This window comes from Anas acuta, chromosome 1 (assembly GCF_963932015.1).
Source record: "Anas acuta chromosome 1, bAnaAcu1.1, whole genome shotgun sequence".
Taxonomy (NCBI): Eukaryota; Metazoa; Chordata; class Aves; order Anseriformes; family Anatidae; genus Anas; species Anas acuta.
Genome location: NC_088979.1, coordinates 130,603,320 through 130,628,549, shown reverse-complemented (window position 1 = coordinate 130,628,549; position 25,230 = coordinate 130,603,320). Strand labels below are relative to the sequence as shown.

General features: G+C 38.4%; 1 protein-coding gene across 2 annotated transcripts; it reads left to right on the top strand.

The window, feature by feature from the left end:
- The first annotated feature begins 167 nt into the window (after window positions 1–167).
- INTS13 (integrator complex subunit 13) lies at window positions 168–23,236 on the top strand. Of its 2 annotated transcripts, XM_068656085.1 has the most exons (17): window positions 169–584; window positions 2,103–2,334; window positions 3,733–3,807; window positions 4,584–4,786; window positions 5,930–6,010; window positions 6,817–6,907; window positions 8,462–8,590; window positions 10,252–10,336; window positions 13,201–13,290; window positions 14,425–14,514; window positions 16,602–16,780; window positions 17,572–17,742; window positions 18,162–18,316; window positions 19,280–19,510; window positions 20,664–20,803; window positions 21,502–21,637; window positions 22,548–23,236. In XM_068656085.1, the coding sequence occupies exons 2-17, from the start codon at window positions 2,110–2,112 to the stop codon at window positions 22,585–22,587; spliced, it is 2,121 nt and encodes a 706-aa protein (XP_068512186.1). In that variant the 5' UTR covers window positions 169–584; window positions 2,103–2,109; the 3' UTR covers window positions 22,588–23,236. The 2 variants fall into 2 exon arrangements, with proteins under 2 accessions (XP_068512192.1, XP_068512186.1); XM_068656091.1 differs by lacking the exon at window positions 3,733–3,807 and having other exon boundaries at window positions 168–584.
- The last annotated feature ends 1,994 nt before the right edge of the window (window positions 23,237–25,230 follow it).

Here is a 25,230-nt window from a genome sequence, read left to right as displayed (position 1 = left end):
GTGGGGCGGGAGCCCCTCCCCTTTCCCGTGCCCCATGCCGCCCCCCCCCCGCACGGCAGGCAGTTGCGAGGCGGCGCGGGAGGCGGCCGCCGGCTGGGCCATGGGGGCTGCGTGACCCCGGCGGGGCGCCGGGGTCCGCGGGGCAGGAGGAGGAGAGGAGAGGGGAGGGGAGGGGAGGGGAGGGGAGGGGAGGGGAGAGGTGCTCCCCCTGCCAGCGCTGGGGGAGCCGCTGCGCCAGCGGCGTAAGTGGCCGCGCGGGGGTCCCGCGGCCTCAGGGGTGGGCGGAGCGGGGGGGGCTGCGGCCGCTTCTCCCACCCCCGCGGGCGCCGGGCGCGGAGGCCGGAGCCGGGCCCCGAGCTTCCCGTCGAGCCGGCGGCGGCGGCGGCGGAGGAAGCGAGCGGAGCCGGGGCATGGAGGCCGCCCGGCCGGAGGCGCCCGGCCCTCAGTAGGGCGCCCCGTGGGGCCCATCCCGCCTCCCCGGAGCGGGCCCGCGGCAGGGCCCGGGCGCGGCGAGGAGGAGGAAGAGGAGGAGGAGGAGGAAGAGGCGGCCCGGGACCCGCGCAGCAGAGGAGGAGCCGGCCCAAGTAAGGCGGGCCGCGGAGGCGCCCGAAGCACGGCGGGGCGGCCCCAGGGGGGCTCCTGGGCGCTGGGCAGGCACCGAGCAGCTGGAAGCCTCCCCCGGAGGCTGCGCTGAGGCTGAGGCCTCCCCACGGGTTCCCCCGGTGGTGGCAGGGGCTGGGGAAGCCTGGTGTGTGGGTGTGAGAGGGGCCGCCTTGGGGCGGTGTCAGGCTTCCGAGCTGGGAAGGACGCAGGGGGTTTTCCTGCGGGACGAGGAGTGCTTCTGTCACAGTTCTGTCAGTGAGAGATCAAAGTGCGGGTGTTCGCTTAAAAACGGCAGGATGGATCTAGAAAAGTAAAGGGTGAAGGTTAGCTCAGTCCCAACGCTTATGCTGCTTCGAGGCCTATGAGGGTTTTACCCTGCTGGACAGCTGAATTCAGCCATAACCATTCCCTCACTCACCCTCTGTAGAAGAAAAGGAGAAGAAAAAGTATGCTGGAAAGAAAAGAAAAATAACCTCATAGGTTATGATAAGTATAATTAAAGGGAAAAGGAAGGGGGGGGAAACAAGCAAAGGCATCATGGAAGCATATAGAAAGAGAAAAGCAATTACTCTCTACTTGCTGTCAACAGGCAATGTTTGACCACATCCCAGGCAGCAGGCCCTCAATACATGTAACAGTTGTCTGGGAGGAGAGATTTTTTCATAAGGAGAGCCCCCCTCCCCCTCCCCTTCCCCTTTCCCATCCCCATCTTTTATTGCTGAGTGTGACACCACATGGTATGGAATATCCCTTTGGTTGGTTTAGGTTAGCTGCCCTGGTGATATTCCTTACTTTTTGTCCACCCCCAGCCTGCTGGCTTGGGTTGTTAGAGGGAGTCCTGATGCTGTGCCAGCGCTGTTCAACATCAGACACAATGTTGGTGTGATACCACTGCTGTTCTAGCTACACGTGCAGAGCACAGTATTGTGTGGGCTGCTCCAGGGAAAGTTAACTCCATCCCAGCCAGACCCAGTACAGTAGCCTAATCATAAATGATTCTGTTCCTGTTGTTTCTTCTAGCAGGAAAACTTTAAATTACTATGTCTGTATGTCTACATTTTGTGTAAATGTTTCTTTTAATTAGAGAAGGGAGGAGGGTAATACAGTGTATTATTATTGCCTCCTCAGCTATACACATTCATGTTCCCTATTTTTTTTCCTCCTGAGGGGAAAAACAGTTTCTTCCAGTTAGAAAACTAGTCTACCAAATGTATGGACTAAAGACCGAAGGGGAGATTTTTGTCTCCATGTAAACAGAGCCTTAAAATAGGCATTTTCATAGCGGCTTTTGAAGCTCAACAAATAGTGTGAGAGTAGCCAATGTATACAATGTATGATCTAAATACTTTGAGGGGTGACCTCTCTAAAACTGAGTGTTGTAGAAAGATGCTTCTATGTAAGCTATATATACTGTACAGTAATCTTGTGATTTTTTTCTAATCTTGTACATCTTCTAATCTTGTATATTTTTTTCTAATTGTAATATCTGTTTGCTTTAGGAAGAAAATGAAAATCTTCTCTGAGTCTCATAAAACTGTTTTTGTTGTGGATCACTGCCCATATATGGCAGAATCCTGTAGACAGCATGTTGAATTTGATATGTTAGTAAAGAATCGGACACAAGGAATTATACCTCTAGCACCCATATCAAAATCGCTATGGACCTGTTCAGTGGAATCATCCATGGAGTACTGTAGAATAATGTATGATATTTTTCCCTTCAAAAAGCTGGTAAGTCTTTGCAGAAATACCGCACTTGATACTTCATTGTTTAAAGAGTGTTTTCCCATTTTAACGAAGCCTTCTGATATCGTTAGCTGTTGCTAGAAATTTAAATATAATTAATCGCATAAAATATCTTTGTGTTGTTAATAGAGCTTATAGCTTTTAAAATTGATTTGAGTAGTACACGAGTCCCATTACATGTTTATTTTGGTGACCTCGATTGTCTTAATGTCCTCTGCAAAACATGAGGAGGGGTGCGTTAAGGTAACACAGATTTACTGTGTTCTTGTAATCTGTAAGCTTACAAAAGCTTGAGTGATGTCTTGCTGCATATCACACCCTGCCTGTAAATGTACTTGGTAGCACTTCTTAGAGTTTTTAGTACTAACTTCAAAGGAATGCTGGCCGGTAGAAGAGGTAGGATATCTCTTAAACTGCTAGCTTGAAAAAGTGTGAGAGCTTCCTGGTATGCATCTCTTCTTTGGAAGCATCAATCTCTGGTGGTTCTGTAATATTGTATCATAAACTGAGGTAACTAACCCCTGATTCCTGAAGTCAGTAGATGTTTGTGTTGAGTAAACTGTTGTGCAAACCGTTGTGTCCTTAGACTGGATGCTGTTTTTAAGAAAAACAGTTGAATTTGTGACTGATGCTGCTCTGGAGTAATGATAATGGAACAACTGTCTGTGTCAAAGCAAGGGGCACAGACAGCACTAAGAAATACCACTGGTAGCTCCATGGTTTGGTGTGTCAGTGGCTCTGCCCTGAGGGGTTGCAGACAGTTCTCAGGCAACAGACATTTAACTTAAACTACAGTCAAGTCCTACAATGGGATTATGCCAAGTGTGCACTTAATTGATTTTAATCACTTGGCTGAACCCCAGCCTGTACAGTCTGAGGAGTAGAAATTAAGATGAAAGGTGTGCCTCCCCTTGTCTGACTTTGTCAACTTTAGAACATATTTTTCTGTCTGATGTTTTGTAAAACTTGATAGATGCTCTCCAAACACTGTCACAGTTGACAGGGGTAAACAATTTGCTCTATCATGGTATTAGAACTTACTTTGCTTTGTGGATGTTCTTCTACTGAAAATATGACCTGGTTGTTAAGACTTCATAACATCTTGAAATACTAACTTGCTGTTGAGATTGATTTGATGGCTTAAAAACAAATACTTTAATGTTAATCATAATGTTGCTGAAAGAGTAAATGAATATGGCAGCAGTGAATGCTTTTTGTATGTCTTATGTTTAGCTTGGCTTTCAATTGCACACATTTCCAGGCTATTGGTTAATTAATGTGAAGAGGGAGGTGTGACTCATGTTAGCTAGGATTTGGGGAAGTAGCTGTAATCCATGGTTGTGATTGGCTGTTACCTTACATGCACTTTTTAAATCCTTTTAGGTGAATTTCATTGTGAGTGATTCTGGGGCTCATGTCTTGAATTCTTGGACCCAAGAAGATCAGAACTTGCAAGAAGTATGCTCTATAGCTGTTCTTTGGTTCAGAAAGTCTAGTTTAATTGCAGAATAAATAGCAATATCTTACTATATTCAATATTAAGTAATTTTAATGAAGTGTCAGTGTATCTGACCTGAAAATATTACATAATAGAATTTTAAGAAGTAGACTAGGGTCAGACTATTCAATAGGCAATTTTACATCAGTTTAAAAAAAAAGTAGCTTTCAGGATCAGATCGTATTAAAACTAGTGTTATGAAGAAATTAGCTGTATGTGCATTTCTTCTGTAAACTAGTGATACCTTTTGAATTTTACACTTTTTTTTAAGTTTGACAAGCTAGGCAAATAAACTTTTTTAAAGAAGAAAAGTGTAAACAGTGTTTGTATTCTCTTTGCTCTCATTTTGTTTCATATTGGACTCATTTTCTGAAAAACTCACTTTGGGAAGGAAATCAAATTTCCAGGTTTTCAGAAAATAGAAACAGAGGGCAATTGATAACATTTGAATTTTTAGGTGTGGGATATAATTTGCAATTATAGCCAGTTATTTTTCTACAATAATCTTATAATCTCAGTGGTTGGTAACGGATGTTGAATCAACTGCCATGGATAACTTGGGTCCAAAATGTTTTCTAGAGTGATGGGAACATATAGAGATGTTTTATTGCTCTATTTGGTTTTCTCCTGACAATGTTAATTTGCATGTAAAATAAGTTATAATGATGACTTTTTCTCTTAATTGGCCTGTTTATCAAATGCCTGAAAAGTAACTTTCAATACTTTCTTTAACTAGTTAATGGCAGCATTAGCAGCTGTTGGTCCACCTAATCCTCGGGCAGATCCAGAATGCTGCAGCATACTTCATGGTCTGGTTGCAGCAGTTGAAGCGCTTTGTAAAATAACAGAATACCAGCATGAGGCTCGAACCATGCTCATGGAGAACGCAGAACGTGTTGGAAATAGAGGAAGAATAATCTGTATTACCAATGCAAAAAGGTACTTATAACTTTGTTTCTACCATTTAAAGATAAGGAATTTCATACGTTTTTGCAGTATTCTGTTGATTGCTATGAATTAGTGCTCCAAGTAGCTATCTTCTTCAATGGTAGTGAGGCCTTGCAGAGAGATCTGGACAAATTAGAGAGCTGGGCAATTGACAACAACATGAAGATTAACAAGAGCAAGTGTCGGATTATGCACCTGGGAAGGGGCAACCCTGGCTGTACTTACAGACTGGGGGAAGAGATGCAGGAGAGCAGCCCCACAGAAAGGGATCTGAGGTTTTTGACTGACAGCACACTGAAAATGAGACATTGGTATGCCTTGGTGGCTGGGAGGGCCAACTGTCCCCTGGGGTGCATCAAGAGTGGCACTGCTCTAGTTGCTTGAGGGAAGTGGTTGTACCACTCTCCTCTGTGCTGTTGTGTTCTTACCTCGAGTACTGTATGCAGTTTTGGGCCCTGCAGTAGAAGAGAGATAAAACTGTTGGAGAGCCTCCAAAGGAGGGCAACAAAGATGTTAAAGGTTCTAGTGGGCAAGATATATGAGGAGCAGCAGAGGTCCCATGGTTTGTTCAGCCCAGAGCAGAGCAGGCTGAGGGGAGGCCTCATGGCGGCCTGCAGCTCCCTCATGAGGGGAGCGGAGGGGCAGGCGCTGAGCTCTGCTCTCTGTGGACAGAGACAGGACCCGATGGCACAGCATAGAGCTGGGACAGGGGAGGGTCAGGCTGGGGGTTAGGGAAAGGTTCTGCACCCAGAGGGTGGTCAGGCACTGGGACAAGCTCCCCAGGGTAGTGGTCACAGCTCCGAGCCTGCCAGAGTTCAAGAAGCATTTGTTTGGACAACACTCTCAGACATAGGGTCTGATTACTTCTTTTTTTTGTGTGTGTGTGTGTGGGGGGGTCCTTTGAGGACCCAGGAGTTGGACTTCATGATCCTGGTGGGTCCCTTCCAACTCAGTTATTCTATGATTCTTTGTAGATCATGTCTTGCTCTACTGAGGGCTTTGTTTATGGACGTGTGCTACAGTAACCAGCCAAAATTTTCCCACTTCAAGTAGGACATCATGTAGTGGCACGTTGCTTTGAGCAAGAGGTTTGATAATACTGCATAAAAATATGTATATTCAACTTCTTTCTAGTGACAGTCATGTTCGAATGCTTGAGGATTGTGTTCAGGAAACCATTCATGAACATAACAAACTTGCAGCTAATTCAGATCAGTGAGTATACTGTTAATAGTTCTTTATTCTGCATGCGCCTGTTATGTCCTCTAAGAAATACAAGTGTGTCTTTGTCACTTAAAACATTCTAAAACTTTTTCTGATGGTTTGAACGCTGGTGTGAAACAAAGGGTTCCAAGCCTGTGTGTAATCATTACCTGCTCAAATTTCAATTTCATATATGTGTGTGTTCGTGTGTGTGTATACATATATATATAATGTATATTTGACAGTACTGCCTGGGAATTGGGTTCTAAGTCCACTGGAAAAAGGATTCACACGTAGTTTTTCATACATCACTGTAGTGAGAGATGCTAACCAGTATCTTGATCTCTCCAAATATCCAGTCGTGTTAGGAGACATGGGTAGTTAACTTTCATGTTCACTGGAATACCTTAATTACTAAACAAATACAATGATTAATATTAATACACATACCTGGAGACACAAATCCTTTGTAGTGTCAATTTTCAGATGAATGAAGCTAAAGAGTATATCAGTTAAGGATCTAGCCCACTGATCTTTCCAAAAAGTAGCACAGTGCTATTGCAGCTGAAGAGCTAGAAATGTTACACGCTTTTTATTCTGATAATTTTGAAATATGCTTCTGAAAATCATTAATGTAACCTAGTTTTTAGAAAATGCATTCAGAAGCAGTATGTTGTAATATGTCTCAGATTTTGTGTTTTGGCAGTCAAATGAATCCTATGAGAACCTGTGTAATTTCTGAGATACTTTCTGACACTCTGTAGTTTAAATGGAATGTGGTGTTTTTTTTTGTTTGTTTTTTTTTTTTAATTTTTAAGTCTAATGCAGATCCAGAAATGTGAATTGGTCTTAATCCACACATACCCAGTTGGTGAAGACAGCCTTGTTTCAGATCGTCCTAAAAAGGAGGTAAGGAGTTTAAAATGAGAAAATGTATCCTAGTATTAGTAACAGTGTCAGACTCAAAGTAAACAGCGCAAATTAAGTATACCTCAATAAGGCTTTGAGCCTCTGCTAAGGCATAGGAAAAAACACAAGTGTTGATTATTTGAAAAGTTGGCAGCGTGCATATTGCTGTTTAACATGCATGCTTTGATTACTTCTACATATGTCATCATCTTCATTTTATTACTTAAATTGCTTGCAGTAATAATTCATGTTTCTTTTTTGTGAAGAAAAAATAATTGGATGATTATAACATTGGGTTTGGTTTCCCTTACTTTTGAGAGGGAAATACGTAGTTAGGGATCTAATGGAAAACCATCAGCTATTTGTGTTGGATGGGGTAGCTGAATAACCCTGCTATTCAAGCAGGATTTCTTCATGTTTTAACATGTATCTGTTAAACAACGTGGATATTGTGCAGTGCTGTGTTCCATGTTACAAGGCTAACACGTTAAGATTTTAACTATTAGTTGAATGATTTTCTCATGGTAACGAAATGGAGCTTTTGTTTATGCTGTCAAATGCTAGCAAACAGAATGCCTTTTCAATAAATAATAAGGGAGACCTTATTGCTCTCAACAAATACCTGAAAGGAAGGTGTGGGGAGCTGGGGGTCAGCCTCTTCTCATAGATAACCAGCAGTAGGAGTAGCGGGAATGGCCTCAAGAAAAGGTAAAAGGACACATATGAGAAATTACTCTGTATTAACATTTCAACTGTAGTAAATGCGTGTGTCCTCTATGGACTTGTCAGTTTGTGGTTTGTTTAAAATAAGTACATTCCACAGATTTTGATAAATTCTGCTGATCTTCAGTCTGAAATGCTTAGTATTTTAATGTGCTGACTATAAGAAAAATACGCAAGGGAAAAAAGCACTATTCTTAACACAAAATGCATCTAGTTCTACATCTAACTTCACAAGTAAAAAGGAATGTGTTTTTTTGTCCTACATTTTTTCTTTGCTAGAGAAACTTACTAGTCATGCTAAAAGAAACAAAGTCAACAGAAGAGAATAAATAAATTGACTGCTTTCCTTTGTAAGGTGGTCATTGCTCTTTAAGCCTAAAACCAATATAATTATTCCTTGCAAAGAGAAAATCAAATGGAACTTAGTTTGTGTTTCTTTTGTGTGTAACACACAAATAGGTATATAGAAGTGACTTTGCTCCTGTTACTCAGTGGGTGAAAGAGGGAAAGTCTAGACCCAGAGCTGCTAGTAAGAGGATTCTTTCCCTATGTACTATTTCTAATTCTTGCTATTAACAACTAATTGCTCAGGGTTTCGGGCACAGTTCTGAATACGGGATACATTGTAGCAACTGTAACTGACATAACCGGCAAAGTTCTGAATGAGAAATAATTTTTCTCTTTTCCTTCTTAACTTTCCATGGTGTTTTCTTCCTGATTGAATTTAGTAGTATAAGTGTGCTTAGTTTAGAGTTTCAACTGGTTTATCTTGTTCCATGATACTAGAGCCTAATCCATTAATACCATATATTCTATGTCAATTTGTTCTAGCTTTCACCCGTTTTAACCAGTGAAGTGCACAGTGTCCGTGCAGGACGGCATTTGGCTACAAAACTGAATGTTTTAGTACAACAACACTTTGATCTGGCTTCAACCACAATAACTAACATTCCTATGAAGGTAATATTGTGTCTATTGCTTTGTTGGCCATCTGCAACACTTCAAAATTTGTTTGAAAACTTTTAATGTCTATTTAAATGGAATTTTTTACATGGCTTTTCTCTCCATATCATATTTTCTGTTTTGTTTGTTTTTTTTATTAGCCCACATTTAATGTTTGTGACCAGGTTAGTAAAAGTAAAGGGGGTGGAAAAAGTTAAGAAGGATCACAGAACAAAAAGTATTGCTGAATCTTAATTTTGATGTAGCAATGCAGGCAATATTCCATTTCTGTTAGTAATATTTTATAGAAATACTATTTACCTCACATTAAGTTTTCTGTGATTCTCTTGTCTTTTTCTAGTTGTGTTGATTAGATATTCTTGACCCTTGTGCATTTTAGTGGCATAGCAAGTCTTTCCTTTGTCTTATTATCATGCCCACCCAACATAAAGGTGTTTGTAACTAATAGCTGATTTTAGACTAAAAGTTTTTCAGTAGATTTTCCATTTTGAAGACCTGAAGCCAGAAAGGGGTGGGACAGAAGGTATAATCTAGCCAAAGAAGATACTAAATTTAATATCTTCTGTTCAAATTTATGTCCCCCTTTTTTTTTTTTTTAATCAATACCAGAAAGGAAATCACTGCAGTTAAGTATTTAAAGTATTCTTCAGTTTAGAGTAACTTTATTTCAGCTGTCTCTTGCTACCTGATTCCAAGCGTCACTATTCAAACAAACAGAAGGGGTAGGGGCGGATAAACTTTTCTGATTTGAAAAGCAAGGCAATGTTTTAATACTGTCAATCTTTACTAATTACATATTTTGAAAAACAGCAAACTTGTATGAGTGTCTTTCAAAAGTAGCCTTTTTGTATGGATTTAATAAGTCAAAACCTGGAATTAAAGTTGTCACAACACATTAATTGTTAATGGAACTTTGAAGAGGGTTATCATATAAATGCAACTCTTAGGCTTGCAAATACCTTTTCTGTAACTTTCTGACCTGTGTGCTGCTGGTGTGCCTCTCCCTTCTGTCCTTGTCCTTATAGTAATAGACCATGCTGGGTTCCCTGTGTGTGTGTTTTTTTTAACTTGGAATAAATTACTGAAATTACTTTTCTGGTTTTGCTTATCTGTTGCTGCTTTTTAAAGATGCAGCATTTATTAATTTTCAGTTAAAAGTATGTTTTTTCATGCATCTTAAGTACAAGAAAAGGATGATACATTCCAAGTGTGTTTCTTTGGTTTAGATTCTTGAGTTTTTAGTTACGAAAAGTAGGTGCTGATATATTCTGCAGTGCTCGTTTGCTGCTGCTCAGTATGTTCTAACCATTGGTGATAAACATTACATCATAGGCTTCCTAAACTTAATTTAAGCAAAATCATATGAAACCAATTTTAAATCTATATCTTACATTATGGACACTGTCATGACTCTTCTATTAAGAAGAAAGTATAGGGTTTCAAAAAAGGAATAAAAAGAATGAGATGGCTGCATCTTTAAATAGGTCAGAGCAGTTTCCCCAAACTGCAATCCCATGGTTGTATGATGCACTTGAGACTTCTCATTTTCTTCTGAAGTGACAGGTAAATGTAAAATCATTGGAACAGTTAATTTATAAAAAGCAGTGACATCTAGGTAAACAAACTGTATTCATTGTTCCTGCCTGTCTCTTTTGAAGGAAGAACAACATGCTAACACATCAGCCAACTACGATGTGGAGCTTCTTCATCACAAAGAAGCACATGTTGACTTTTTAAAAAGTGGTAAGTAGAAATAATCCTGTAAAGAAGGTTTCCTTTTTTTTGTTTTGTTTTAGTTACATACTGGAAGTATTCACAAATGGGTTTATGAGCTTCAGATTGATGTAAGTTTCAGACATGACTCTTAGAGTTAAGGAGAAACCTATTTCCAAACAGCACATTTTCAGTTCCTTGTAACCTAACAACTTGATTTGCAGTGTTAGCTTTGGAGTACTGTTACTGGCATATTTTAAAGTAGTAATAAGACAAACTCAAAACCAGGCCATTCATCACAACAACTTTCACATACATTCAGGATTTTTGTGTGTGATTTATGAGAGGGGCATTTCAACTTCTTACTGAGATACTAAAAAAAAAAAAAGTTGACTGAGAGTTTAGATGTGCAGTTGTTTTACAAGAGCACTACTTCAGTATTTGTGGAAAATTATTTATTGAACAGTTGAGCTTTTAATCTGTCAAGTAGTAACAACTGACACCACTTAGATCCCATAGACCTGGTTTACAACAGTAATTGTTTTGAAAAACACGAGAGTTACTTGGTTTGAGCTTTCTCACTGCATTTGAAGTACCTAGTATGCTTTTAATAGTTTTGAATTATTACCTAATATTCCTCTCAGGTGAATTCTTAATAACTTCTCTGAGATTAGAGTAAGTCATATGCAAAATTATCTTGTTCAGAAAGCAGTGTTTGATATAGAACTTTGTTAATAAATCAAGTGAGGCTAAAAACTCTGTATTGATGGTACTTAGAAGCTATAAACCAAGCAACTGAAAAAAATGTCCATCTGTAAGTCTTCTGTGGAATATTTAAAATGTACGCCTCTTCAGAAGCACTGAATTCCCATTTGAAATTTTTATAGGCTGCTATAGGCTTTTTCTTACAGTGTGGTCTTTAACTTTTTAAAGGGCCCTGAATCATAGATATCGGTCTCACTTGCTGTATGTATAGAATATGTCCATTTAGTCACAGGCTACAGCTACTTTTTTTTTTTACTACTAAAAGCTACATTACACGGCTTTAAAGCATATTAAGAAGCTGATGTTTTAACTTCTTAGAAGTTAAGAATAATATTTTAACAGATGAGTTACCTATGTCAGTTATCTAACAATGAGTTAAACAACTTTTCCTCTGGAGGTTTGAAATAATTTGGACAATTTTAGAGGGGGTTGGGCTTCTATTTTTCCCCCTTCCTCTTAAGATGGGTCCCTGCTCCAGCATGAGTCCCCCCTGGGCAGCAACTCCCCCTGGATCATCTGTCTACTTTGGGCTCCTCTCCACAGGCTGCAGCTCTGGCCCAAAGTCTCCTCCTGCAGGGACTCAACCATTACTTCAGGAAAAGAACATATCTCCCCATCTGTAATTAGTATAGTCCATTTTTTGGTGGAGTAAAGTTTGAGGAAAAAAAAGTATATGTTAGAATAATGAGTTCAGACTCACCTGAACTTGTTACCCATGTTGAAAGTATAAAGCTTTATTGCAGGGGTTTGGTATTAGTTTTCTAATGCTTATTGGCTCAGGGGAATAAGTCTTCTAGTAAAACCCCAAACCAAACTCCTGCTGCATTGCCTCTTTGATTTTTTTTTCTATCAAATCCTGTAAATTTTGGTTCCCTTTTGTTTTTAAAAATATAGGTTTCAACTGTAATAACTCTGGTACTAGGAAAGGGGGAATTTGATTAGCAACATTTTACAGTAATAAGATACAGAAAGCTAATCTAAACGCCAAATGTATTTATTCTTAGATTTTCCAGAAGGATTCCAGATATTTTAACTGTAATCTTTAAGTAATAGAAAATATTATTTCTACAGGTTACCTATATGATTGATAAGTAAATCAAATAAATCTTATGAGTAAAAAGTAAAAGTCTTTATAATGTGGTATCAATGGAACTTCTTACATGAAATATTAAACTAAACCCTAACACATTGCATAGAATGTTGTGTTGATGTATGTATCTAATTCCTCTCAGATGTTGGTGGATTTGAGCATGGCATTTTCTGACTGTTACTGTAATTCTGAAACTTTGTATAAAACTCAGTTGATGCCTTTCTTAATGTCAAAGAGCACGAAGAATTACAGAACTCACTGGCACAGTGTAATGTCCCTTTATTGGTGAAGCACTGTATGAAAGTAATTTCAATGATAAAACATCTGTGGGCAGTGAAAGCTCTTGAGATGTTCAAATTGAATTTGACGTAGCAAAGATTCTGGGTAATGAGACCAGTACTATTTTCCCACCAAAGTCTTAACTTGTCAAATATGCCTTTAGATCAGTTTCAGTGAAGACTATGAGATATGTATAGAAGCTGATCAGCCCTAAATAAGGGTTCTGACACTTGTTAAGGCTGTGGAAAATTAATAAATAAATAATAAATTAATAATTATTAATAAATGAAATAATAATTATTAATAGATAATAAATAAAGCAGATTTGGCTGTGGAAAATTATAGAGATGCTTTCAAAGTTCTAGGCATTTTTAAAGGAAAAAATAAAAGCCTATTGCAGATTAAAAAAAAAAAAAAAAAGTATTTTACTTTACATAGTATGCTCCAAATATTTGACAGTTAGAGCTACAGTATTTTGTTTGCTTTTTTTTTTTAATACATGCAATGGCTGCTGATTTCAAAAGGTTATTTCAAGTACTACTACTAATATATGGATTTTTTCACTTGTTAGGTATCTGACTTGAAAATTAGGTTATGTTTTGTATATGATTGTTTCAAATGTTTTGTACCTTAAATTGTTGTTTTGAGTGTTGTTGTTTTTGCAGTAACACTTCATTCTTACACAAAAACACAGCGAATAGTTATGTAAGAAAATATTTGATTGCATTATGATGCATTTTTTTCTGGCTTAATATTGCAGGTGATAATCACGTAGGTGGCAACAGCAGAGAAGGCACATTTAAAGAAACTGTAACATTAAAATGGTGTACTCCCCGAACAAATAGTGTAGGTAGGTAACGTGATGTCTTACAAAACTAATACTCTAACTTGCGTTACATATTTTGCTATACATATGCTGACAAGAACTTGAGCAAGGAGATAAGTCATCAGTTAATGCTATTTTTACCTTCTATTCTGTTGAATTCTGCTGAATGCATTCTGTTTTAATAATGGTGATATGATGCTCTTCTAATTTTGCATAATTAATGATTTGTGAAAGAGGTGGGGGAGATTGTAAATGTTTTCATGGTGTTTTATCATTCTCCTTTTAATTATCTTGAAGTTGTTTCCTAACTGCAAAGTTGAGAAATCTGTCCCTTATGCAGTGGCAACTATACCTTGTCAGTTCCACAATGGTGGTTTTCAACACAGCAGCTTTCAGACTTCTTTAATTGATTGTTGTTTTAGGACAAAATATGAATCAAAGCACTATCTTTAGTGTAAGTACTAGAGTACTAAGAAAACTTTTGTTTGGAAGGAAACTTGTGCAACAATTTAATCAGATTCTTTCATTCATCTATATTGACTTTCTAATCTGAGTGAAGGAAAGATTGCCCAGAGAAGCTGTGGATGTCCCTTCCCTGGAAGAGCTTGAGGCCAGGCTGGATGGGGCTTTGGGCAACCTGGTCTAGTGGGAGGCGTCTCTGCCTGTGGTGGGGGAAGGTATTGGATGACCTGTAAGCTCCCTTCCAAACCAATCTGTTCTGTGATCTCTACTCCAACTCCTGCTGAGTGACAGGGAGGATTTAAGGTAACACAGGGAACCACCTGGCCATTCACCTTGTGCACCCTGCAGTCCATCAGCAAGATAATGCTGACTCCTTGTGAGCCAGCAGATTAAAAATACAGGTAAGAGAAATAAAAGGAGGTTGACCCTACTGTGAAATAGTTTGAGAGAGAAAGTTCTGGAGACCCTTCTGGAAATGAGGCTTGAGAAATTTATTCAGTTCTCAGCGTTGAGGATACTGAAATGTTTGCCAGGAGATGGCAGGAAGAGTAATTTTTTTAGATCTAGGCTTTCTACAAAGCCTACAGTTTTTCCGATTGTGAAATAGCCTAATCCTCTTCCCTTCTTTCATTTTGTGATATGTTTTTTTTCTGTGTGGAACTAGACTCTTATCTCTTCTACTCATTTATCTTTCAGAATTACACTATTGCACTGGAGCATACAGAATTTCACCAGTAGATGTAAATAGCAGACCTTCGTCATGCCTTACTAACTTTCTCCTTAATGGTAAAGATGTGTCTTTGACTAATTACTTTCAAGTTGTGATTGTTAATATTGTAAGTAGAGCTCTGCGATGGCTTCACACTGGTAGGTAGTTCAGCTCCACCATGATGTTCTCTCACTCCCCCTCAACAAAACGGGTGGAAAATGAGAAAAGACTCATGAGTTGTGGAATGATCTTCCTTGTCCTTATCTCAATTTCTATCATGGACAAAACAGACTCAGTATAGGGATATAGATGTAAATTATTGCCTATTGCTAATGTACTAGAGCAGTGAGAACTAAAAGCAAAGTAAAAACACCTTGACCCCCACCCACCTTTTACCTCCTCCCCCTGAGCAGTGCAGGGAGCGTGGGGGTTGCAGTCAGTCCATAACTCTTTGTCACTGATTTGTCACTGTCCTTCATGGTCACTTTCTTCCCTTGCTTCAGTGCGGAGAATTGATTGTATGTGAGCTTTCCACAGGCAGCAGCTCTTCAAGAACTGCTCCAACATGGCTCCATACCACAGGGACCATCCCCCAGGAGTAAACTGCTCCAGCACGGGCCCTCCACGAGTGGCAGCTGCCCCCAGACCCTCTGCTCCTGCATGGGCTCCTTTCCACAGGCTGCAGCTCCAGCCTGAGGCCTGCTTCTGTGGGGGCTCTCCATGGGCCGCAGCCTCCTCCAGGCCACATCCACCTGCTCCACTGGGGGCTCCTCCACCCATGGGGGGGCTGCAGTGTGGAAATCTGCTCCATGTGGGACCCATGGGCTGCAGGGGAACAGCCTGCTCCACCAGGGGCCTCTCCACAGGCCGCAGGGAACTTCTGCTCGGTGACTGGAGCACCTGTTCTCTTTCCTTCAGTAACTTCATATCTACAAAATTCTCTCCCATTTTTTCCACTCCTGTCACCTAGTGTCACTGGCTCAGCTCTGGCCAGCAATGGGTCCTTTTTGGAGCCAGCTGGAGCTGGCTCTGATCTGATCTTCTGGGCTCTGCTCACAAAGGCCACGCCTGCAGCCACCCACTACCAAAACCTTGCCATATAAGAAATAAGTGTTATACAAGCACTGACCATGTTTCAGTTTGCATAGGGGAGTGTATTGTAGAAATGCCAAGTCTATTACTGTGTCATATAGAAATAAAAGTTGTTAAATGTACTTGAAGGAAAATTGAATGTGGTTTGTAGACTGGAATTGAGAAGAAAGAGAGAGAGCAAATAGTGAATTCTGGTAGTTCTTTACCAAATCTAAATGTAGAATACTTTTCATTTTAGCCAATTTAGTAGAAGCATCTATTTCAGTACGTGACGGTACGCTTGATCAAAATGCTAGTGGTATGTAGTCGACATTCATTGCATGTGTTTTTTTTTTTATAGTTAGCAAAAGAGTTGCATTATAAACATCCACTTAATGGGAGTTTTCTTTCATTTGAAGTTATTCTTTATGTATTTTTCTCCTAAAGATTCCATATTGGAAGAGTATTCTGATTTCTAAAAATGTTTAGAACTAAAACTAGTAGCATACTTCAAATAAACCACTCCCTTCTGATCTTCTGATTTTGTTTCCTCATAACAAGCAACTTGGAGATTGAACCTCTTTGCTATTTGTTTTATCGGAAATAAGTCAAAGCTTGTTTTATTTGTGTGTGTCTGAAAAGTGGTATTGAAAAAAACTTTGATATCTTTATAATGAAATGAGTTAAGTTTATTGTTTTTCAAAATTGCTTGTAATGAGTTTCTGCTGCAGGGTGAGATAATGGTTTAGTATACAGCATCATCTTTGATTAAAAATAATACACCACTCATACATGATACACCATTTTAATGCCATAAGACATTCATAGAAAAAATATTTGGCCCAGACAACAATAGGATATTCACAGTAGGGAGGCCTTTCAATTGTTCTGTGTAAAAATTTAAGAGCATTTGACACTATCTTCTGTCTAAGGATATAAAGTACTTGAAGCAGTTGCTCATTCATCTAGGTGAAAGCACAGCTTTAATGGTTCAGTCTTAGTGGCTAGGTAAAAACCTCTACTGTGCATATATAATTTTTAATGTAAAATTGCAGCATGTCGCAACTGATGAAACTGATCTCACTTCCAACAGGTCGTTCTGTTTTGTTGGAACAACCACGCAAGTCTGGCTCTAAAGTAATTAGTCACATGCTTAGTAGCCATGGAGGAGAAATTTTTCTGCATGTATTAAGCAGCTCGCGATCAATTCTAGAAGATCCCCCATCAATTAGTGAAGGTTGTGGAGGAAGAGTCACGGACTACCGAATTACAGTAAGATTCCTTTTCCCTTTAAGTTTTTCACTTAAACAACAAGTGATCTTGTGCAATAGATAACTGTATATGAAATGTTGGTGTGTTTTCTGGAAGGCCAGGCTGATATGTGTGACGTTGCGGTCAAACCAATCTCCATTGTATACAGTGATGCATATTTATTACGTAGTAGTTAGACTGCTTACTGTTATGCCCGTTTTATAGAATCCTCTCTATGTTGAGGAAACACTTGTTGCCTTATACACTATCATCATCTAAAGCTCGTTCTGATTCTGGAACAATGTTTTCTTGGCAAGGCTTTTGTGTCGGCTGGCTGGGTGTTTGTAAGACTATATCCTGCTCATTGTTCAGAGGCTAGATTGCACATGAATAAATAGGAAAGATCGAGTTTTCAGCTTTGAACCCTGTGTATGGAACAGGCAGTTCCTGTATGGAACTCCAGTATGGAGCTGGCATTTTCTTTAAAATTTCCTTTGCATCTGGTATGTAAGCAGAAATGACTTCCAGAAAAATGCAGTAAAACTTTTTACCATATGTGAAACGCCTTGCAAACCCAAAAGACCTCTTCATGAAAAACTCTGCATTAGTTTTAAACCTGTATTTTTATACAACTGTTCTTGTGTTCACTCCAAAGAACATCATATGTGTTTGAGAGCTTTTTGTGTTAGCGCCAGATTTAATCGTGGTGGTGTATGCAATTAATGAAAGGCAAGACTATGCTTTTTCACCCATTCAGTGAAAGCTACTTTGTTAGAGAAATTCCTAATTTTATCTTGTTTGGTTATCATTAGGATTTTGGTGAATTTATGAGGGAAAACCGATTAACTCCTTTTCTAGAGCCCAGATATAAGATCGATGGAAGTCTTGAAATTCCATTGGAACGTGCAAAAGATCAGTTAGAGAAACATACTCGTTACTGGCCTATGATTATTTCTCAGACTACCATCTTCAACATGCAAGCTGTAAGTAACTTTGGGTTTGTAAACTTCTATTCTGATCTAGACTGTTTCAGCTTGCTACATGATGAAATACTGACTAACGTACGATGAATCATTTGCCAGAAGAGGGTTTATATTAAGCTTCGTTTTCACTTAAGTATTCTGTATTTAGTGTCAATATGTTATTGCCATGTAATCTAAATAGGGTGGAATATTTTAAACTGGTTTAGCTATAGAGCTGCTGGGTTACAATGGGTAAAGACAGCATGCCTCTGCATATACCTTTGAGAGTTATTACTAAATTTGGGGTAGGCGACTTTGTTGTATGTTGTTCCATCGTTACACACTTCAGTTTTTCTACTTTCTTTCTTTTCTTCTTTCTTCTGTTTCTTTCCTGCAACACACAAGACTTTCCCATTCTTGACTTTTGTTTTGTATTCCAGGTAGTGCCATTAGCCAGTGTGATTGTAAAAGAAGCAATGACAGATGAGGATGTTCTGAATTGTCAAAAAACAATATATAATTTGGTAGATATGGAGAGGAAAAATGATCCACTGCCAATTTCAACAGTTGGTACCAGAGGAAAGGGTCCAAAAAGGTTAAATACATAGCTTTTCATTGTTGGATGTTTCTTAGAAGTATTCTGTTTACATTGTTGTCATGCATGTTTTTAAATAGTGGCCAAAGATAATATGGAGTATACTAAATGATGTACATATGCAAAACAAAGTCTGTGAACACTTTGCTTGCACCACTTAGGGGCTATCACAGTGAGCGTGCCCTATGTTAGGAAGCAGAAGTTATTAACAAAAAATTGTATGTTAAATGTGAAAACAAAAATGACTATTAAGAAAGGTGAGAGACTGACACAAGCTAGGAGAGAGAAAGTGGAATAATGCCAAATGACTAAGAAGTGAAACTTAAGCTGAATGACCAAAATAAATGACCAATGGTATAAAATTGGGTTATTAAAATAGTCAAATAATTTTGAAACAGTTACTTAAAATATGGGATGTTTCTTTCAAATGAGCATAGAACATCCATATATCTGTTCTTCCAAAGAAAGCATACATGTACATTGTATTTCCAAAAAGGAAAATAATCTGCAGAAGATGTCCAAGTGTCTAGAAGCTATTTCTAGCCATCCAATGCAATTCCAATTATTTGCATAAAAAAAAAAAATTGCATGTCAGTACCTGAGTGGTCCTTTGTGTATCCTAACAGTGCATAATATGCCAATTGTCAAACAATTGACAGGATTCAGAAATGCCTTTTGGCAGTGAGATCTCATGGATATTAAGAATTAGATGCATGTGGAAGTATATGTTTCAACTGAAACTTAACTCTTTGGATGTTAATTGAGAAAGGTCACATGATGTGTTTTCATAAGTTTGAAGGACAGTAATCCAAGGTGCATAGATGTGCAATACAAGAGAAGGAGCAAAAGCTCAAGGACTAATTTATATATATAAATTAAGTCTAAAACCAGAATCTTATCTATTTAATAGATTAATGATCTAGACCATTCTATGTGATACTTCTTTTTCCTGCCCTTGCTTAGAGATGAACAGTACCGGATTATGTGGAATGAATTGGAAACCCTTGTTCGAGCACACATCAACAACTCTGATAAACACCAGCGTGTCTTAGAATGTTTGGTGGCTTGCAGAAGCAAACCTCCAGAAGAAGAAGAACGCAAGAAACGAGGCAGAAAGAGAGAAGAAAAAGAAGACAAGTCAGAGAAGTCAGGAAAAGACTATGAACAAGATAAGCCATGGCAAGAATCAGAAAGGTATATTTTATTAAGTAATATGAAAACATAACATAATATTTTTTTTTTTGCCCTGTTCCTCATCAGAAAGGGAAAAGAATTGCTGTGAAACGGGGTTTCAATTTAACTTGTTCATGCTCTTAACCTTGGTTTGCTACCAGTAATTGTAGATCCCAAGGTTGTTTTTTTTTTTTTTTTTGGATCAGTCACCATTAACAAGCTGGAAAAACATTTATATTACAGTGTCTGCTTATCAGACTTGTTCAAGAACCATACTGCTTGTAGAATATTTTTATTTGAAAAAGTTGCTGACCACTGAGCAGGGCTTTGCAGTTAGGATAGTCACTGTAGGATTGTATTGTAACCATGACGCCCATTATACAACAGAAATATAAAACAACTGAAAGATGTGGCGAGACAGTTGATTTCCTTTGAACTATAGAAAGCTTGGTGCTCAGGTAGTTAAACAATCCAGATTGTTTGGCTGGTCTGTTTAGCTGAACATCAGGGTTTACTGCCCTTGCATCTACTGTCTGTAAATCGTGTTAATTATTCTAACTTGTATAACAAGCAAGCATCTGTTTTCCCTGTTTCAAAACACTGTTCTAAAGCAGTCCAAATAACCTCATGTTAGTAAGCTTTTTGCATATATAGTTTTGTGTGTTCTAGGATCTTTTAGGAGGACAGACAATTTCCCCTATGTTATTGTCAGCGTACTGATGACCTTCATACCTTTCTGCATATGATCAAATCCATTTCTACAATTTCTTTTTGTTTGGCAGATGAATCAAAGCAGGGCCTGAGGTGAAAGCAATTTGATATAAAATATAAATTTGGATCACATTAAGAAAAAGTAATTGTGTGGTGTTTGGTATATTCACTATTAGTTGATGATTTTGACTGAAAAGACTATCTCAACAAGTACAGTATAAATACTTTTAACTAACTTAAGTGAAATTATATTAAGATCTTCCTCTTTTTTTTTTATAAGGCTTTATCCTTTTTTTTTTTTTTTTTTTTTTTTTTTTTTTTTTTTTACCTATCACAGGGGATCGAAAGAAACTTTCTCATGATGTGGGTTGTGGGTAACTTTGAAGAGTACAGGAAGGTGCCAGGAATAATATGTGCTGCTCTACCATATCTTGCTTCACTGTTTTCCTTTCCTGTCAAAAAGGTTAAAAGGTCTTTTGGATCGTGAAAAAGAAGAATTAGCAGAAGCTGAAGTTATAAAAGATTCCCCTGATTCTCCTGAGCCACCCAACAAAAAGCCTCTAATAACAATGGATGAAATGCCTGTAGTAGAAAAGGCAAAAGGTAAAAAGGAAGGATTACAATAGATTTCCTTGTTTGAAAATTTAAGTTCATATATCAGTCTATTTTTCTAAAGTAATGAGGTGAATCTTCTTGGAGTTGAATGAACGAGGAGAATTCTTAGTTAAATACTCAATGCTGAGAAACTCTTGATAAATACATATGTTAACCTTAACAGGCTTATGTTGAAAGGCACTTAGATATATTGCATGGCTCTAAAAAGAGGCATTTGGGTTGACAAGGGGGTTGGACAAATTTCTGCTGGTGCTACTTTGAGGTACTCTGTCAGAAATAGTATTTAAGTACAGTTATCAAAACCAACTCTTTCTGACTAATGAATATAAACATGCCTAAGATGTCTACTTGTTGAAAGGGGCAGTTCTCACTGGCTTTCTTGCTGAGCTGCCGTAACTTGCTATCTGTCATAACAGCTGAGCTGATATTAAGATTCTACTTGTGATGCAAATTAAATCTATAAATCAGTACTTCAGCTGCTGTAACTCTGCATATATTGTATTTATTTAGTATGTATTATGAGGATGTTTAATATTAATGTTTTTAATATGCTGCGCTACCAAAGTCTGTAACTTCCTCTACAAATTTATAATGATGTTTTAAGAATTAATAAAATTTAAGAAATAAAATCACTTCAGTGAAATCAGTAATTAAATAACTTTAACTGTTTTTACATGCAATTTTAGGGCCAATGTCCTTGCTGTCTTTATGGAGCAACAGGATTAATACTGCCAACTCTAGGAAGCACCAGGAATTTATTGGTCGTTTGAACTCTGTCAACAATAAAGCTGAACTATATCAACATCTGAAAGAAGAAAACGGGTTTGTATCAGTAAATTCATCACTACAAATATTTTAGTAGTAGTCAAAGGTCAGTATGGAGGAACAAATCAGCTACAGGGTTAAGAAGACTGCTTATACTCTTGAGGATTAAAATGTGGAGATATATTCCTTTGTCTCAGTATTGACAGGTAGCAATTAAAAACAGTGTTTGCTTTTTAATTGCGTGGCCTGCTCTCATTGGCCTGTTTCTGTGCTGAGCAAGGTTGAATGCCTTACTGATCATCCTAGCAGTGAAATTCTTAAACTTTCAGGGGTTAAATAGTAGCTAAAGTCAAATTTCTTTTATGTCAATCTGATGCTTGCTTTAGCTTGTGAAGCAATATCAAATCTAAAAATATTGTAGGTAATAAAACGGCTGATGTCATGCTGTAACGAAATTGATAAGTTGTTCATGTTATAACAAAAATACTTAAACCAAACTGTTAAGTAAATAAAATGGTGAGAGTCAATGACTACTTGAAAGAAGGGTGAAAACGAAGATCTTGAAACTACTAAAGCTAAGATTTTAGAAATAATTTATCTGCAGTCACGTGAACATGGGCTTTTGTCTTGTGGTGAGGTTGATAACGAATAGACAGTTGTGGTTGTTGCTGGAAAGCTTCACAGAAACCTTTCCTTTGTGTACTGACTGCTGCTTAAAGTATTAAAAGAAACATCTGTATGTGTGGTGGTAGGGAAAGAAGGGATGGTTACTGAAGTAAAAAAAATATATATATATATACACACACACATACATGTGTGTATATATATAAATATATATGTGTGTATATATATATATATATATATACACACTCATTTTTAAAGAAGTTATGTCCTTGATTTTTTTCTTTATTTGTTTATTCTATTTCTAGTGATGATCCTTACCAACTATCTTGTTCGTCTGTTTCAGGATGGAAACGACAGAAAATGGAAAAGCAGGCCGGCAGTGATGATTGTTTCTTTGAAGAGATTTTAGTGAAATCGAGGAAAAAAATGAAGTTGGAATTGATATTGGTACCATTTCAGTACAACTTTTTAGTTGTTTTGATTCTTTTTCACATTTTTCTATTTTTTCTATGAACTCTAAAATCAACATATCATACTTACTGAATGGTGTGCAAATAGCGTGTCTTAAACTATTGTACAGTCAGCTTTTTTAGTATGAAGAAAGCCTCTGTTGCCGTGGACTAAATGAAATCATCAGATATGTTGATCTGAATTTGAAGTCCTTTCCCATAAGTATTTTCATACTTCAAAATCAGTGGTGACTGACTGTTCAAAGAACTTCAGTTTCAATCGATAGTTAACTGATAATATATTTCAGGTTATAATACTTTCATTTATAGGAAACTTCTCAGGCATCCAGAATTATGGAGAAGACCGCACACTGAATACCTAGTCACTGAGCTGAGAATGTGTCAGTCTTAGTTTTCATGTAAGGGGGTTGGGGGGATGAGTGGTTTTAAAGACAGAGTGTTGGCTTAAGGGCTTTTTAAAATTTGTTAGAAATGATCTTTAGAAAGCAAAGCATTTTGGATTGTTATGCTGGAATTGAGTCTTTGTTTTTAAAACAAAATAAAAATAAAACTTTTGCTAACATTAAATGATTTTTTTGATGAAATATACACTCTAAACCAACTGTGGCTTTGGGTCTAAGCTTTGTGAACATAAAAGGGAGACTTATTCTGAATACCTGAATATGACTATTAAATGACAACGTAGATGATCAGTCTTCAATTTTTTTAATTTTTTTAACAGAATTCTCAAACTGGAATACTGTTGCTATCTGTGGGTAATGTAATCCATTTTAAGGTTTTGGGTTGGCTTCTAAATCGGTCAACTTGAGGAAGCTGAGGAAAAATGCTCTCCAAGCAGCTGATCCCTAGAAGAGCAGTGAAGGAAGCTCTGGGATACAAAATAAAACCCAGTTCAGAAACTGGGTCTTAGATTCGGTACATTTTCACTTGAGTTCAGTAGAGTTCTAGCAGTCTTCTGGTCTGTTTCTGTGGCCTTATTCTAGTCTGTATAAGCAACTGCGGTCCCACAGCTTTATATTAGCTTATATTGATAGAAGATACATCTGTGAACTTTTCTAAAACTAAATTGATATGTTCATATTTTTCATCTAAAATTTTAAATACTATAGTTCACAATGACAGAACAAATGTTATGCAAGTATTATTGGTTTGCATTGTAATAGGGTCCTTTCTTCATCTGTGTTTATACATATGCTATGTACAGTTTCAAGGTGATTATTGAGCTATTGTGAAACAGACAGCAGATGTGATTTCTGAGACCTTTATTTTTACTTATTTGAAAATAAGTTGCATCTCCGCATCTAGTGACATATCTGAAATGTTCTGATGGAAAACATTACCATGGAATTTATTCTTATATCTTAAGATTCTGGGCTCAGGTAGGTGGTGGTCTTAGTTTTTTGTTTTATTTTTTTGAAGTGATGTTTTAGTGCATTTCAGTATGGATTTTACTATTGTTTACTAAAACAGTTTTAAAGTCTGGAACCTTGGGAACATTGTAAATGTCAGCTTTCAGATGTAAACCCTGGCACTGTCATGTTTGAAAACTATCTGCTCTCCATCCAAAAAAGAAACACTTCTGTATGTGTGGTTAAATAATCACAGTTCATCTGCTCACATGTGTATATATTGTAACTAGAGGTGGATTAGGTACTTCGATGTAGTTTAATCTCCTCAAATATTTTGGTCCTGTAGCTCTTCATGCATTTGTGGCTAGTGAGCTGTTCAAATTCTCTTTCTATGCCATGATTACTTGTAGAGCTATACTGTTGGGCTTGTTGGGTGGTGAATGGCTTAGTTTTAGAGAAAAGGCCAAAGTGAGCAGAGGGCTGTGTTGGTATGCCATGCTGGAATCATGTTTGCAAACATTAATCTATGTGGTAACATGAAAGTGTAGACCAGGGAGGAGCTGTTCTCATCTCCCAGCTGTGGATCACAGCATCATCGGGGTTGGAAGAGACCTCCAAGATCACCTAGTCCAACCTCTGACAACACTAACAAGTCCTCCACTAAACTGTATCTCTAAGTTCAACAGCTGAACATCTTTTAAAGACCTCCAGGGATGGTGACTCAACCACTTCCCTGGGCAGCCCACTCCAATGCCTCACAACCCTCTCAGTAAAGAAGTTCTTCCTAATATCCAACCTAAACCTCCCCTGGCCCAACTTTAGCCCATTCCCCCTCACACTGTTGCCAGGCACGTGGGAGAATAGACCTACAGCCTCCTTTAAGGTACCTGTAGAGTGCAATAAGGTCGCCCCTGAGCCTCCTTTTTCTCTAGGCTGAACAACCCCAGCTCACTCAGCTGCTCCTCATAAGACTTGTTCTCCAGACCCCTCACCAGCTTGGTTGCCCTTCTCTGGACTCTCAAGCACCTCGATGTCTTTCTTGTAGTGAGGGGCCCAAAACTGAACACAGTACTCAAGGTGCGGCCTCATCAGAGCTGAGTACAGGGGGACAATCACTTCCCTAGCCCTGTTGGCCACCCTGGTTCTTATACAAGCCAGGATGCTGTTGGCCTTCTTGGCTACCTGAGCACACTGCTGGCTCATATTC